Source organism: Convolutriloba macropyga, chromosome 8 (genome assembly GCF_964194025.1).
Source record: "Convolutriloba macropyga chromosome 8, txConMacr16.3, whole genome shotgun sequence".
NCBI classification, from domain to species: Eukaryota; Metazoa; Xenacoelomorpha; order Acoela; family Convolutidae; genus Convolutriloba; species Convolutriloba macropyga.
In genome coordinates, this window is record NC_134475.1 from 60305158 (window position 1) to 60321534 (window position 16377).

General features: G+C 33.4%; 1 protein-coding gene across 1 annotated transcript in view; it reads left to right on the top strand.

Annotated features, from left to right (window-relative positions):
* Window positions 1-16377, top strand: part of LOC142344890 (uncharacterized) — a 36088-nt gene extending 19711 nt beyond the window's left edge. Inside the window, exons 7-10 of the mRNA XM_075396935.1 lie at window positions 398-543; window positions 1588-1703; window positions 9144-9355; window positions 15670-16377. Of these exons, the coding sequence (XP_075253050.1) occupies window positions 398-543; window positions 1588-1703; window positions 9144-9355; window positions 15670-15933 (738 nt within the window). The 3' untranslated portion in view covers window positions 15934-16377. The remainder of the gene's footprint in view (window positions 1-397; window positions 544-1587; window positions 1704-9143; window positions 9356-15669) is intronic.

Sequence of the window (16377 nt, forward strand, 5' to 3'; positions counted from 1 at the left end):
ACAGATAGGTTTGGCAGTTACAAAGTATTTAGAGAGCAAATGGTGAGCATTATTCTAGAACTTAAATAAGTTCGCCTATCTGGTATCCTTTTCAACTCTAGTGTGGTAATTAAGATTAAGCAAATAAAATCCCCACCACATCAGTCATCAGTATTAAAACTCAGAACAGTTTTTTACAAGAAGAGCAATTGTTAGGATAAAGGAGACGGAAACCAATTGAAATCAATAAATTTTGAATCTAATTTTATGCCCAGTTGGCAAAGAAAGAGAATCTTTTTAATTTCAGGAGCTCTGTTATAAGGGGTGCCTAACGTATTATAACATCAACTTAAAAGTTCCAAGCAAGTCAATGTTTTCAACGATACGAGTCATGTGATAATTGCTGATTGGTGTTCAGACACAGGAATGGAAGGATCTTCTGAATTTAATGAGTGAGACGATTGAGGAAGCATCCGAGGAGGGATCAGGTTGTTCAGTTCAGATGTTGATCAAACTACATGTCCTCAAGATATTCGTGGTGGGCGGACTTTCTTTTAGAGACGGGTGCGTATAATTAAGAAACCTCTTACAATATGGTATATCTATCATTTTAACGATGATTACCCATTCAACAAAATCCAGTAATTCAAACAAACTAGACTTCATACTTCATTGCAACAATAAAAAACTTAGTAGTAAAGAAACAAACTTTTGCTTCAATATTAGGTTTTTCTCATTATAGCCTATCAACCCCCCCCCCCCCCCCGGTCCGGAGGACATATAATAAAAAAACCACCATTTTAGTGACCATAATTCCCTTTTCTGTTTGAAAAAGTATTTTAACATTAAAAATTGCACCCAATGATTGAGTCAATCAACACTATTGAGTTTTGATGTCTCGCCCACCGACTGGGCAGCTCAAAATTTAATGTGTAATCGTATTAGTTGTAAATCAGCTGCGGGAAAAAATTTGGACGAGAAACAGGAGAAATAGCTATAATGAGTTTTCCAAGGCGGCAGCGAGAGTGATTCCAACTGATTCGAACTGAATTGATAATAAAAAATATCAATGATTGGTTATGAAACAAGATTTCAATAATTTAGATCAATTATTAAACAAACGCATCTTTTCCCCTGTAATCATACATTGGTCATAAATGATTTCCCACTATTCATAAAGGTTGTCATAATTGTCTTAACTTTTTGTGATATCCTGATTGTCGTACAAGGATCATATATCTCCCGGTAATCATACAGAATCATTGATGATTTCCTAGCAATCATACAAGGATCGTACTGAGAAATAGCGAATGATTTGTATGACATCATATATGATCCTTGTATGACTACTAAGAAGTAGCAACCCCCCCCCCCCCAGTGCGTAATGCAACCCCCAATTACAGAGCACGTTTCATTACATAGCAAATCTTTATGTAAAAATATGGCACGTGCGTCTGGGGGTGCAAATAAAATGCGCCCACTAAGATGGGGGGGGGGCACAAAGGAAAAAGATCCAAACAAACTAACATAGTATAATATTCTGCTCAAGTAGGACACACATTGAAAATGAAAAATTAAATTGATATATTGACGATTTTGTGGTTTGAGGTGTGAAAAGAGTGAAGCAGATGGGTCGATAGAGGTCGCGAGGAAACTGTGTGAGACAGTGGATGATAAGGGACTCAGGTCTGAGCTGCTACTACACGAGGCCGGACTCATAGACGGTGAGTCATATCATATCCTTATGATGATACGAAAAAGTATGGGGCATTACCTCTAATTACACAAGCTTAAAAGCGAGAGAAATTATGAGCTTTTGCATAAGAATGTTTCAGAATGTTTCAGAATGTTTCGAGCTTCGTTATTCAACTCTGAGCAACAATTTGAACTGAAAGTTATAATGAAAAAATTAGGATCCATTCCCACCAGTGTTTTTCACGCCCCCCCCCCCCTCCCGTTACAAATTATATGTTGTTATATAGCACGTTACTAAGTAAAAAAAGAGCACGTGCACCGGGGGCGTAAAAGATTAAAGACCACTAAGCTGGGGGAGGGGGGCGGCAACACAGAATAGATCTAGAAATAATGTTAAATTTGAATGAAATGTTGTCACAACACAATGTCAACAAAAATTGCGTACAAAAATAAGCAAAAAAACAGAGAAAAGTTGCCGGTATATTCGAACTCCACTACTTACAATAATCAAAATAACTCAATTAATGTTAGAGCAAAATCAACTTAATGTTTTCCATTGTAGCAGTAGCCAATATTAGAAAAAAATTGAGGGGCGTATTTTATTTTCCGAGAACTAAAAAATTGTATATAAGGAGAAAAAAAGTTAGCTTCATTGCACGTAAAAATGAATTGAAGTATTAGAAAAAATACAATGAACTACTGAAAAGATTAGTAAAATCACATATCATTCGGCACAAAAAATAGAGGTGATGGAAAAGAGAACATAAAAAGTTGCAAAAACAATGGTCATTAATCAATGGCAGAGCTCTATTTCCAAATCAAGCGCATATCAGACGGTACTCAAAAAACTTTTAAAATGGAGTTCTTCAATATCAACGTACGCGGGGTTGTAGCCAAAATATGAAGCAATGATTGAATCACAGATGTCTTTGAATTTATCTTTATCTTGAAAAAAAAACAAAAAATTCTAGCAGAATCAAGCCGTTTTTAGTGATAATTTATATAATTTAAAACAACTTCTCAGAGCAACACTTGACACTAAAAATTTGATAGCATAATCAAAACAAGCATTCGGAAAAAGTATCCAATTAAAAATCCTGGAAAAAGCAAGAAAATATTCCATCCTTACATAACCTCCAGAGAGAATCAGTACTGAATCAGAACAAATTCAGAGAAATTTAGTTTTTCAGTGCATTCGGCAAATTTAAACAAAATGGACCAAAAAAGCATATTTTGTGCAATTTTTGATGTAAAAAGTCTGAATTTTGAAAATTTTATCAAACATTTTAGCCAAAAAACTCCAATCAAACAATTCAGCACCGCTCTTTTATCTGTAACGGTGAAAAAAAGAACCTACCGTTTAAAATTTTTACTTAATTTAAAGTATATTTGCAAAATTGTGCCAAATTTTTGCAAATTTTATTAAAAATGTGAAAAGAACAGTCGAATATTCACAAAACTTTAAACCTCGGCCATCCCTGCAAAAAATTGCAATAATGAAAATTGCGACCTCTCCACTGCAATAATGAAAAATGGAGGTTTTCAGAACTTTTTTTCATAAAAATGTGTGGGCATTAATTATGGCAAACTATTTTTATGTTTTTCAAATTTTTCTCAATAATTAACTTCTCGGAGGGTTTTTATTTTGTAAAAAGTTTCTTTGGGTGTTTCTTTGTATTTTCGCTTACGTTTTAATAGGAATTCCAATAAACTGTTTTTTGTAAATCCAATTTTTTCATACAGTTTGTCTGAATCTTGGGCAAGCTGCTCGAAAATATATTCCGAAATGAATGCTAAAGCCGTCTATGCTATGCATAATTTTAGGCTATAGCACTTTTGTTATTTATATATTAGTTGTTTCGGCATTTAAAAGCAGTTACACGATGCTGGCTTTCTTTCTGAAGGAAATTGGTTAAGAACATTAAATAAGCAAGAGGTTGAGCGTGCTCTTAAAGTTTGTATTCCATCAACAGAGCAGTCAACTTTCTACACTTAACTTTCAAATTTGTTTCACAATGTCGAACAAGAGTGCGGTTTGAGAACGCAGAGGTATATAAATCCTGTACTATTTTCAAAAAGATCTTCTGAAAATTGATTGTTTTCGAAACAATTTTTAGCTCTCAATTTTGTTTTGAAATCGCTTGTGAGTTTTCATCTTATTGAGTCTTTGGGTTCAATTCTCATTTCATCAAATTTTACTTCTTTCAAATTATTGACTGCATCTAAAACTTCAAAGACCAAGTACCTCAGTAAAATTCAGAGTAAAATTCGGAAATTATCAGTACTCATTCAGACTCTGATACAGGTCACATTTCGCTCTGAACTCGAGTCTGAATAAGATAAAAATCAGAGTCTGAATCAGAGTCTGATTCAGACAAAAATCAGAGTCTGAAACAGAGTCAGATTCAGAGTCCGTATAAGACTCTGAATCAGAGGAATTCAGAGCGAAATATGACTTGAATCAGAGTCTGAATCAATCCTTTGCCATAATCATTTAAACATTTCCCAACTACTTTTAAAAGCCAAAACAACAAATATAGAAATAACAAAAGGGCTAGCCTAAATGGAATGGCAAAGACGGCTTTAGCATTCAATTCAGAGGCTAATTTTGAGCACCATGCCCAAGATTCAGGCAAACTGTATAAAAAATTGGATTTACAAAAAAATAATCTTTGTAATTCCCTTAAAATGGAAGCGAAATTATAAACATCCAAAAAAATTTTTACAAAAGAAAAACCCTCCGACAAGATAATCATTGAGAAAAAATGAAAAACATTAAAAAAAGTTCGCCAAAATTGATGCCCACACACTTTTATCAACAAAAAAGTTTTGAAAACTTCCAATTTTCATTATTCAACAGACTCACTTAAACGCCGCTACAGTGAGAATATGTAAACATTGAAAATAGTGTGCAAAAATTAAAGCAGAACAAAAATTCAATATCTTTTATTTTCTTTCGCTTGTTTCTCTTTAATTGTGAGTTGACAAACACTGCGAATTAATGAAAACGGTTTTTCCGACCCCCACTTTGGTTTTTTTGTTCAGACAATTTTGGCCGATCGATATGTTCATCGTAGAGAATTGTGAGTGGTATCACTAAAAAGCACGTACATCCTAGAATATGAAATTGAATTTTTTTTTCGAAATATATTTTTTACAGGGAGTTGTCGATGTTTAAAATTTGTGAAAGTTCGACTGTTTTAAATCACATTTTCAGTAATTTTTGCAAAAACTGGCACAAATTTGCAAATATAATTTAGAATCAGTCAAAAATTTAAACGGCAGAGTGCTATTATTACAATTAGAGATAGAAGAGCTATGCTGAATTGTTTGATTGGAGTTTCTCTGGCTAAAACATTTGATAAAATTTTCAAATTTTAGAATTCTTTCATCAAAAACTGCACAAAAAATGCGTTTTTGGTCCTTTTTTGCCAAACATTGAGATCTAGAAACTGCTCACACAATCCTTTGAAACTTCGAACGAGAGCTAGTTGAAATTCAGCGCCCTATTAAAGTTTTCCGAATTTAAAATTTGCCTTTTTTGCGAAATTAACTCAAGAATCGTACAAAAAACTTTATTGTTTTTTTTTAATATTTGAAGTATTTCACTCAACAAGTGATCTATTTTGCAAACATTTGGAACGCAAGGTTGATTTGTTGGGCGCTTGGCAAAACCAGGGACAGATTTGATATTATCATCATTTTTTACAATCAGTAAACTTTTAGTTTTTATTTTGGTGCTGCCTTTTTGTTTCAAAGTATATTGCTTTTCTTTTTAAACGTTAAATACTGACAAATTTTTTATTCACGGCTCCATTATTGACAGCTCCAATTTACATAAAAACGAGGCCGAATGTAGATATAAGATGTTTTTAGATAACCTAATGTTTTTTAAGGCTTTGAAGAAGTGTTTTAGAAAAATTTAACTGAATTCTAATGTTTTGCCTCCAATTGTTATTCTTTTGCAGTCTGATTACAAAGTCAAACCATTCGAAGATTCAAATAGCTTCCTAAAGAGTTGAAAAATAACCTATGCCATGCATTCCGTTGTTACCTAATGTCTCTTATGGCATTGAATGTGTTTGTTTTAAGGAAATTTCAGTGATAATTTTATGTTGACAATTTTTTGTATTATTTCTGTCAACTTACAGCTTAATTTCAGTAAACACAAGTAAAACATTCTTTCTTAGAGAATACAAATTAATTTTCTGTTCGATTGTTTTAAAAGAAAGTTCTCTTGGTTTTGGTAATGCGAGTTTTCAGACAAAATTTTATGAATTTTGTGCTAAACAGCCCATTTTTGCTAATAGTTGTTTTCGCTTCTTTGGTAAGCTACCACATTACTTATGAATCTAACTGAAAAAACTTAACAAACATCAAAATTGAATAGATTTATTGTTTTGATAACATATGGTTTAAAGGGTTGCGACACCGTTCTCTTTCAGAATTTGGTACAGATTTTTATTTTTGCCCTCTCTTTGTTGTTAAATCATGTTGTCGTATGCCAAATAATGTGTAATTAAAAGTCTCAGCGGCCAACTATAAAAACATAATTGAACATAATAACTCACATTGATATATAGCTAATGGTTTCATTCACTTTCAAATTAAAGTTTCTCAAAAAAGGTGTTCCTGAACTTATGACTTTTTCTTCTGGTTTACGTTTTTTTTTCCTATTTTGCAAAGTTGTGTCGTTTTCTCAAAATAGCCTAATTTTTGAGAGATTTTTTTTTATTTGTTGAACCAGTGAATAATTTTCTGTTGGTTAAAGATATTGACTGATGTCTCCAGGGCTATACAATTTGTTTCCGAATTTTGTGAAATTTAGATACTATTCAAATTTTGTGTTTTTTTTGCTGTGATTTTGTGAAAGTTGTTTTACAAAATGACTTTATGATGTTCAAAGGAGACGCCTTAATTCATGTAAATTTAACGGATTCAAAACTCTAGTTTAGTAAAGTTGTTTGCAACATTTTTTAGTTATGCTTGTTTTTAATGATAATTTATTGTTTTATGACTTAATCTCACTAATAAAATGCAAATATTTCAACGAGGCTGCAATAAAAACTGTCTACTCCTTTAGTTAAAAGCATATGTTGGGTACGAATTTTGAAATCTTTTGTTTTTTTAAGAAAGGCAATGGATTTCGAGGCTTGCCAATCTTATTCTGTTAACTTGTAGCTTATTATCTCTATAGATAAGTGACACCCCTTTTCTATTGAACTATAATTTGCTGTTCATAACAGTTTTATTTTCCCCAAAGGGTCTTTGAATTTAGTACAAACAGTTTTCATAAATTTTTTGTGCTTTTTGACTATTTGCCCATTTTATAGGTTTTTGTTTCCTTTTCACAGTATCACAATAATGGCTGGTCCTCTGGTCATTTGAAAAAAAAAACGTAATTGATGGTTTGGTTGGCCAGAACATCGTTTCAGTGCAAATTTTTTCGTGCCTTTTTTGGCTGTACTTCTCGTTCTTGCTGTTGTCGTATGACACATCCTGGATATTGAAAGGTCTTTATCGCTCTCTATGGAGGTAGAAAAGAATCTCTTAACAATTTTTTCAGATGCATAACGTTTCTAATCAGTTTGACTTTTTTTCTTTGCAAAAAAAGCAACGTTTTATTTAACTTTGCACTTTTGCTCATTCCTTGTCGACTTGTTACCAAGTCGCATTGAGGAAGAGTCCCATATTTTTTCTAATGAAGTACAGGTCAAACTTCTTTAGTATAAGTTTTATCTAATGCCATTTTGAATTGGTTATTAAGGGTTTTAAAAAATAGACAACGAGTTTTGGTCGTAAATTACATTTTTAATTCATTGATTTTTATCACCGTCTTTTCTGGTAGTCATGTTATGGTAGTCACAGGTCTCATCGGCCCTCTAAGGTTGATCGCTTTGTTCATGTAGTAATTTGTCGAACGATATGTTCATATGTTATATTTTATTTCTTCCTCATTCGGTCAAGAATTAAGTGAAAAGTGTAAATGAGCGGGGTCGGAACTTTATGTGCGAACGCACATTAGCGAGCCTCCTTGTTTTGTTCACTCTCATAAAAAGAATTGATGAGAAAGCAACGCAAATTTTTGCTAGCACTTTTCAAATCGAAAAAAGTGTCTTTTCTGGCACAAAGTGTTCTGGCACAAAAGTGAGAATAAATATTTTCAAATTCAACAATGAACTATAATTTACTTTGAACAAAATAGAAGAAAAATCAAGTGGGTTAACAAACCTAAAAAATGCAAGTACTCAAAATGCTCCTCTTTCCCCATAAAAATATTTTTCAGCTGCTTCAGTTTTTCATTTAGAAAACAAAAACTTCAAAAAAAATTACAATCCGGTAGAGTATCATAGCAACAAAAACAAAAACGTGAGACAATGCGTCTTTTCTTAACTCAATTGAATAAAAATTGTACTTTTTTCCAAATTCTGCATCGTCTCGCGGATTTTAGTTTTTTGGTTTAGATTTTTTGCTGCAATAATAAACTCCTCAATAGTTACAACAACACAAACAGGGAATTTGCATTTTTCAAAGATCTGTTTAACGCGTTTTCATCTCTATGTTTAACTCAACTCTTTCAAATCATAACATTTTTCATATTGATAGATAATTTGCGGTCCTCGTCAGGTAAGTAAAGATGAATGAAAAATATGAAAAATTTATTTAAAAAATAAAATAACCTAATATCCGGAAACTGAAAAATTAAATTTTTAGCAAGCAAATTATTGCTGTGTTTGAAATATACGTTTCAAGAGCTTTGATGTGAATTCACTTCATTGTTCTAGGAGGCGTTTAATATTTTTCGATTTTGTCTGGCGAAAAAGCCATATGCGAATAAATGTTCCGCCAGTTCTAAAGAAATATTGAAACAATAAAGTTGTACACTTTTACTTATTTGCAGGAGTTTACAGAAAATGATTAAACTTCATCATAGACGTTCGGTGAAATCATTTACCTAAATACTAGCGTCATCTTGTGTTTCAATGATTAAAAAATTACTAAATGATTAAACTGAGACAAACAATATTTAGGTATGCACGAAATTTTTTAACAGTCAGTCATCAACCAGATTCCCAATTTGGTAACAGCCCACTTCTGTATCTGAAAAATTTCTCCAGAAAGAACAAAAAATGAGGGTTCTTGCCGTTTTTTTTTCAGATAAAAGCAGTCAAGGCTTGCTGGAAAGGTATCACCGTTTTTTTAATCTTAAAAATCTCTACCCTAAATTTGAGCCTACATTTCACCAAAATTTGTGATCTCATTGGGTGAAACAAAATTAGAATTGCCAATTTGAAAATGAATTAGTGCAGCTGTTCATTAGAGAAATTAGATTATACATAGTTATAGAGTATGTAAAAAATCCAACACCGATAATTGATCAGTCGCTTGATTGTTGTGAATGCTTATTGTGAATAGAAACTCCCGAAGGTACTGAAGCAGCTTCACGACTTTTTCTTGTTTTTTAACAGACATGCCGGCTGTTCGGAAGATGTTGGAAGCACGTGACTTGTGCCTTCAATCATATGGAGAGTTCAGTGTGCTAATGGCCAGGATATACTACAACAGTGCTATAGAATTGGAGTGGATAGCTGGGAAGAAGCCACTGGCCTACCAGTGTTTCAGAAGGAACTGGCTCATCTACCGACAAATCACTGGAATTCATCACCCCCTCACCAAAAAGGTTGAAACAAAATCTTCACCTATTTCACTCTGTCAAAAATTGCGTCTTGAAACTTTATTACAGCGGTTAAGAAAAGTGGTTTAAAAGGAAATGGCTCGGCAAATGAGAACATATGATGCCAGTTGGCAATTTGCAGCTTCCTCTTTCAGTTCTCCATTCAATTGATTCTGCTCGCGATTGCCTGGTTGTTGGTCGCTTTTCTTGGTCGTACATAGGCAGTTTCTACGAGGTTCCAGAGTTTAAAAGTAGTGAGATTGTCAATATCAATATGATAGTTCAAATTCTGCAACTGTTAGTAATTCTGCGTCTCACTGTACCTACGGACAGATATTGGATTCAAGCTGTTCTTTTTTCGCAATGTGCCTAGGGCTCAAAATATCCTCTCAAAATATTCTTTGATCTATCACTTTTTGACACATCTTGAGTAGTTTTTGACACATGTTTTTCCAGGTCATCTTGAGTAGTAGGAGCTTGTTTCTCGGGTTCCGACAGCGCTGACGATCCATTTAGTGTTCCTTCATAATATGGTTCTGGAGATAAGTTCACTGCCGCAGGAGGGTTTTGTAGTTGTAGATTTAGAGTTATATTTTCATATACCAGGAGAGCCAAGTTAAGATGAATTTTCTGTTTCTCCCGGCGCAGTGGTGTGTCAGGTGAAGGTTTGTCCAAAAGAAAGCTCGATCTCAAGTGAAGTTTCGGGCTGGTCAAGGGTTGCTGACTACGCCATTTCATACTCGGAGAGAATAACTGAAGTTTTTGCGGTGTAAAAGTACCGATTGTACATCAGAAGCTAAGCTATTAGTTTAGTTAAAAAAGGACAAATGCAGATTAAATCGCATGACTGGACCGTAGTTACAAAATGGAAGTGATTGGTTATATCTGATGAACAGTTTTGAACAAAAATGAAATAATGTACGAGAAATCGCATAAATGACAGTGACATGTACGGCAAAGCAATGGTGAACAAATAGCAACAAAAAATGGACAATCAAAATCCCGTACTACATATTCGTTCCTTAACTCAAAAGTTCATGAAAAAAAACAAAGAAGGATTTAAGACAAACCGTAGAAAAGGATTATCCTGGCAATGGTGAACAAATATAGCACTGTTGTAGTATATCCTGGCAATGGTGAACAAATAGCAACAAAAAATGGACAATCAAAATCCCGTACTACATATTCGTTCCTTAACTCGAAAGTTCATGAAAAAAAACAAAGAAGGATTTAAGACAAACCGTAGAAAAGGATTATCCTGGCAATGGTGAACAAATATAGCACTGTTGTAGTATATCCTGGCAATGGTGAACAAATAGCAACAAAAAATGGACAATCAAAATCCCGTACTACATATTCGTTCCTTAACTCAAAAGTTCATGAAAAAAAAACAAAGAAGGATTTAAGACAAACCGTAGAAAAACGCCTTGACGAAAAACATCATAAAAAGTGACAGAGGGGGTCAAGGAAATAAACCCCCACGGAAAAAAAACCCACTTAACTTTAGATAGGAAATAAACCCCCCACGGAAAATAACCCCCATTTTAAAATTGAATTTCGGTCGTGATAATTTGTTCGGTTGTGATAGTTTCATATCAAGTCCCACGCGCAGCTGAGGCATGGCCATGAAACGAGGCATGGCCAAACGCGCTAAATGCGCAGCTCTTTAATAATAAGTGGGGGTTTATTTCCGTGGGGGTTTATTTCCTATCTAAAAAGAAGTGGTTTTTTTCCGTGGGGGTTTCTTTCCGCAACCGGACAGAGGGCAGTGGTTTTTAACCTTTTCAAACAATTTTACAAATAAAACGAATAACAAACAAATAGGAAAATTTGGAAAGCATTTAAATTTGGAACTGACACCTTAACATTTGGCATTCATTATTAGTTCAACAATTAACAATCGGACCTTTTTTTAGTAACAATAAAATTCTTTATTGAAGTTTTTGCTCATTCTTTTATTAACTTGATTAACATGATTCGATGGGAAAATAGGAAACAAAGCAAAATTTGCTATCTTTGCAAAATTTTTAAATAAAGTTTTACTATGACATAATACAAACTGCAACTGACTCTGTTGTCTCAATAAAAAAATGTTTTGAGCTTTCATTATAATTTTTGCGGCATTATTCAAAAAATGGAAAACAAAAAAATTTTGTGTGAGATGGATTCCGTTTTGAAACCACTTTTGTATCTCTCCGCAAAATGTTGTTCGGCCAAAATTGACGAAGATACGAAGATAAAAAGCTTGGCCAGTATAAAATTTTTAACCCAAAAGATTTCCAAAGGACTGGAACATTTACGATGGACTTAAAAAGGATGTATTTACAGCGTTAAATGTTATCAATAGAGCGCTAATATTATTTAGAGGTAGAAAGATAAAACATATGTATCCGCTAAGTGTGCTGAAAGGAACTTAATGCAAGAAACTTGTTGAAAATTGGGCGCATTGAGCAAATAAATATGCAAGGTTTCAAATGGTACTAATTAAAATGTTAGTTAAATTTTCTTACGCATCGATAAACCCATTCCATATATGAAGCATTAAAAACTAAAAACAGGAGCACAAATCACCTTCTAGCATTTCAGAAAGAACTCCTTACTTCCTGTACTTTTCCCTAGTTGACCTGTCTGAGCTACCTTACAAGAGCAATTAAGAATCGTGCGGGAAAAGGTCATCTTGGAGGAACATTTTGAAATTTTGCAAGATCTCTAGGAAATTTCTTAAAAGATACGCAGTTGTTCGTCTTGGAAGATATCTTGCCTTTGTTGCAAGAATCTTGCTTGATTATGCAGTTCAGTAGTAGATCTGGTGTTCCCAATGAAATTGGAATTTTCCTTCAAGAAAAATTGATGATTAAGAAACTCACCAAAACGGTGCAAACTATTGCCAAGATGTCGAACCTATCAAACAAAAAGAGGAACGAAATGACGAGAATATGCATGTGTAAAATATATAATACAAGGACCCTACCAAATGGGCGATAAATATCGATCAGGGCGCTTTTATCTTGAAGTGTATTAAAGACTGATGCACAGGACAGATACTATGTTAATAGTTGGCATTGAAACAAGGAGGCTCGGTAATGTGCGTCCGCACATGATGTTCCGACCCCGCCCATCCAAGTTTTGATTTATTAGTCTACCGAATGAGGAAGAGAAAGAAAAGGTTCAAAGAAATCATCAAAATCTCAACAAAGAATTAAGTGAAAAAATAAAGCAGGATTAGAGGGCCAATGCAACTTGCCTGCAATGAGAGTACTGGACGAGACACAGTCAAAAAAAAACTAGCCAACATTAATTCAGACCAAAACTTAATGAAAATATTTAAAAAAACAGAAAATAACAAAATGAAGAAGGAAAACGATAAAACCCGATGATCTAAACAAATCAATCTGTATTTCATTAAATATTCATTGAATAAGATATAGGACCTCTCAATAATGCGACTTGGTGACAGGCCGACAATAATAAGCAAAAAGGACAAAGTTAAAAAAAAACAATTCTCATTTTATGAGAAAAAAAAGAATTTCAAATTGATTGAAACCACTTCGTATTAACTCGGCTCATTAGGCAGGCTAATTTATACGTGAGCAATTGAGACTTGTCGTTATCCGTAATATGCTGGACCACTGAAAAACAAACCCAAAACTAACTGGCCAAACCATTAGTGTCTTAATCTGGAAAGAAATAGAAAAATCAGTATGAGCAATTATCCAAAAATCATACTTTTTTAAAAATGGGAAGTACTAAAGCCAAAAAAACATTGGTTTAAAATAAAACTATAATAAAGATTAGATCTTAGCTTTCTGGAAAGAGGATGCGCCATATCGTTACAGAGACCAAGCTACAAAATTGTAAGATCTAACACAAAATTGACAAAGCTCAAAAACCAACAGATTTTTTTTAAATATTTTCAAAAGTTCCAACAAAATATATGTTTTGAACTATAAACAAAAACAGAAGAATTTGCAACTGCTCAGGAATAAATTTCGGATTGTTAGAATTGAAGCCAAATCATAGGACGACAAAAGACGGCAATTACGTATAAATTAGAAATTTCAGAATTTATCGAAGCCACAGTGTTGAAGCCATAATATCTATTATACATCGAAAACCGTAAATAAAATTTTAAACTGACGAAAGTGATAAAATTATTTGCTTTAATCCCTTTTCATTTTAACTGGGTCTTCTGGGTAGAGCGTCTTTGTTGAAAAAACAACAATAAGAACCACAAACACTGACCAGCAGCGAAAACACAAATTTCTTATGGAAACACATTTCTAAGCACTATAGATATCTGTCAAAACATTTACAAAGTGCAGAAAACGTTTAGGGCATCAGAAAATTGATTAGTTCTGTCAATAATAAGACTTTGTTACTTGTTGACGACAAAGATAACATAAATTGGAATAACAAAAAAGTTTTCTTTTAAGAAAATCATTGAAAGTCTGTAAAACCGTTAACCATAAACTGAAATTAGGAAATGAGTTCAGTTAAAAAATTGTGGAAGCCTTCAAATTCTTTGATTGTCATAAAAATACCGAACGACAACAAAAAGAACGACATTAAGAGGCAAGAACAAAAACATTAACGAAAACGATAAGTACCACAATTACTGGCAAAGACACACATTCACGAAGTTTTGAGAGAAAAGCTCTGCTGTCGTTAAAACTATCAGATATTCACGGAAGTCACCAAAAATATTTATTTTTGCGCATTTTTTCAATGCCAATTGGAGCTATAATTAGCATTATTGGCTGAAAAGGGACTAAATAACTACCTCAAATACAGAAAAAAACAAAAATTCACAAAACTTTCATGAAATTTCGTAGTAAGAAAGCCAAAAAACATTACTTGAAAATAAAACAATTGTAATGCGTATTTTTTCCTCTGCTTCAAATAAATTCTGTCCTGGTTAAATTGAGAGTAAACTACAAGTGGACAGAAAGAAGCTTAAAATGGACAAACTTCAAAACTTCACTAACATTCTCATAAGAGGCATTAAATAATAACTGAAGGCATTGCCCAAGCTCACCACAAGCTTTTTATGAACCTATTAGAGTGTTTAATTAATAACGCGTAATCATAGGGCTGCAAAAAGCATTACAAATGAATTCAAAACAAAAGGAAATCATTTAAAGTTTATGAAAAACTATGAGCTTTTCTCTGAAGACAAACTATATTTTCATGTGGCCTTTTTTGTGGTGAATAGGATTGATAAAAATTGATTGCGCATTGATTTGAAATAATTCATGTCAGTAAACAACAGAAAAAACAGAACTGCAAAAAAAATTGAAAAAGACCGCGCCCTTATATAATCCAAATAATTATTGATTGTAAGAATCCATGACGTGTTGACCCCTAGCCCTTATTTTTCTCAGCGTCCAAAAAAAACAATTAATTAGTCCCTATATTTGCAAAATAGATCAATTAATATAAGAAATATTTCAGTAAACTACAAACAAATAAACCACACTTCGTACAATTTTTCGGTTTATTTTTCAAAAACCGGCAAAAATTTAAATCCAGAAAACTCCTACAGGAAGCAAATGTACAGCTGTCTTTTTGGGAGTTTTCAAAGATTGTGGCAGCAGATGTTAGGTCTCTGCTTCCTGCAAATTTAAACAAAGTAGGAAACAAAAGCTTATTTCGAGCCTTTTTTGAGTTAAAAGAAAGTCTCAAATTCGAAAAATTTAGCAAAAATATTCACCAAGAAGCTCGGCTGAAACGCGTTGGCGAGCCTTCGCTATCCTTAACCGTAAAATAAACAAAATTGCTTTTAAAAATTGTTAACGAGTTTTAGCAAAATTAACGAAAATTTGGTAAAAATTACGGAAAATCTGAATAAAAACAACGGAATTCACTCTACTTCTCTCAAAAGTTTAAACCACGATAACTCCCCGTAAAATACGAAAATAAAAAGAAATCTTTTTCATTCCATATTTTACGCTGGACGAGCTTTCTAATGATACCAGTCTCAACTCTATACGATGAAAATATCGATCGGCCAAAATTGTCTGAACAAAAAAAACCCATTTGAGTATATAGTTCCCCCCCCCCACATGTGGGTCGGAACAAATAGGAATTAATTACTTAGTAAGTTAGATAGATAGATTTTATTTACTAGAGACCTATATAAACAAAAACTTTAACCAGTTAAAATAATCTGCAGAGGGTCGTTTTTTTTGCTAACAAAGCAGGTCGCCGAGTAAAGCAGTAAAGGAGGAAGGATTAATGTAAAGGTGAACTACTTAATCAAAAAAAATTTGAAAGAAAATCATAACAGTACGTTTACTCTCGAATGGGTCAATTAACTGCAGGTTGCCGCCTTGTTGACGAGTGAGAGCGAAGGTTACATCCAAATTGCAAAGAGACTGGGAGACTCCCTGCCAGACGATGAGTTCCTGGGAGCCGGAGATCTGGACTATGAGGAGAGATTGAAACCACTGGAACGTCTTGCTACTGAGTCGGACGATGAGGAGGAATCCGACAACGAGATTGGCGAAGAATCAGAAAGCGACAAAAATTCCGATAAAAATGAGGACAACGAAAAGGAAGATGAAGACGAAGAGAGTGATGATTGATATTCGAAAAAAACAGCCCGATTACAGTTTGATTGAAATTTTTTTTCCATTAGTCAATCGAACATCTTCACAAAATGGAAAATTAGCGATCACTAAGTGAAACGAAACTTGATTCATGCTTGATTCATGAAACGAAATTGCAAAACACATGCAAGATCATGTTTTTGACCGAATGCCCTAACAACGTTTTTAATAAACTAAGTTTATATCACAATTCTATCAATGACTTAACAAGATCTTGACGTTTTTTTTACCAAAAATGTTATCAAGTTATAATTCTAGTTTCGCTTCACTGGGTCCCGCTACAACATATCTATCCTCGATTTCCTCAACCAAAAAAGTAATTTTAACAACAGGTTAAACTAGAAGTTGTAGTATTAAAATTAAAGCAGATAGTAGAGAAATTAGGTAAAAATTTATAAGTTTATAAGGAACTATGAAAAA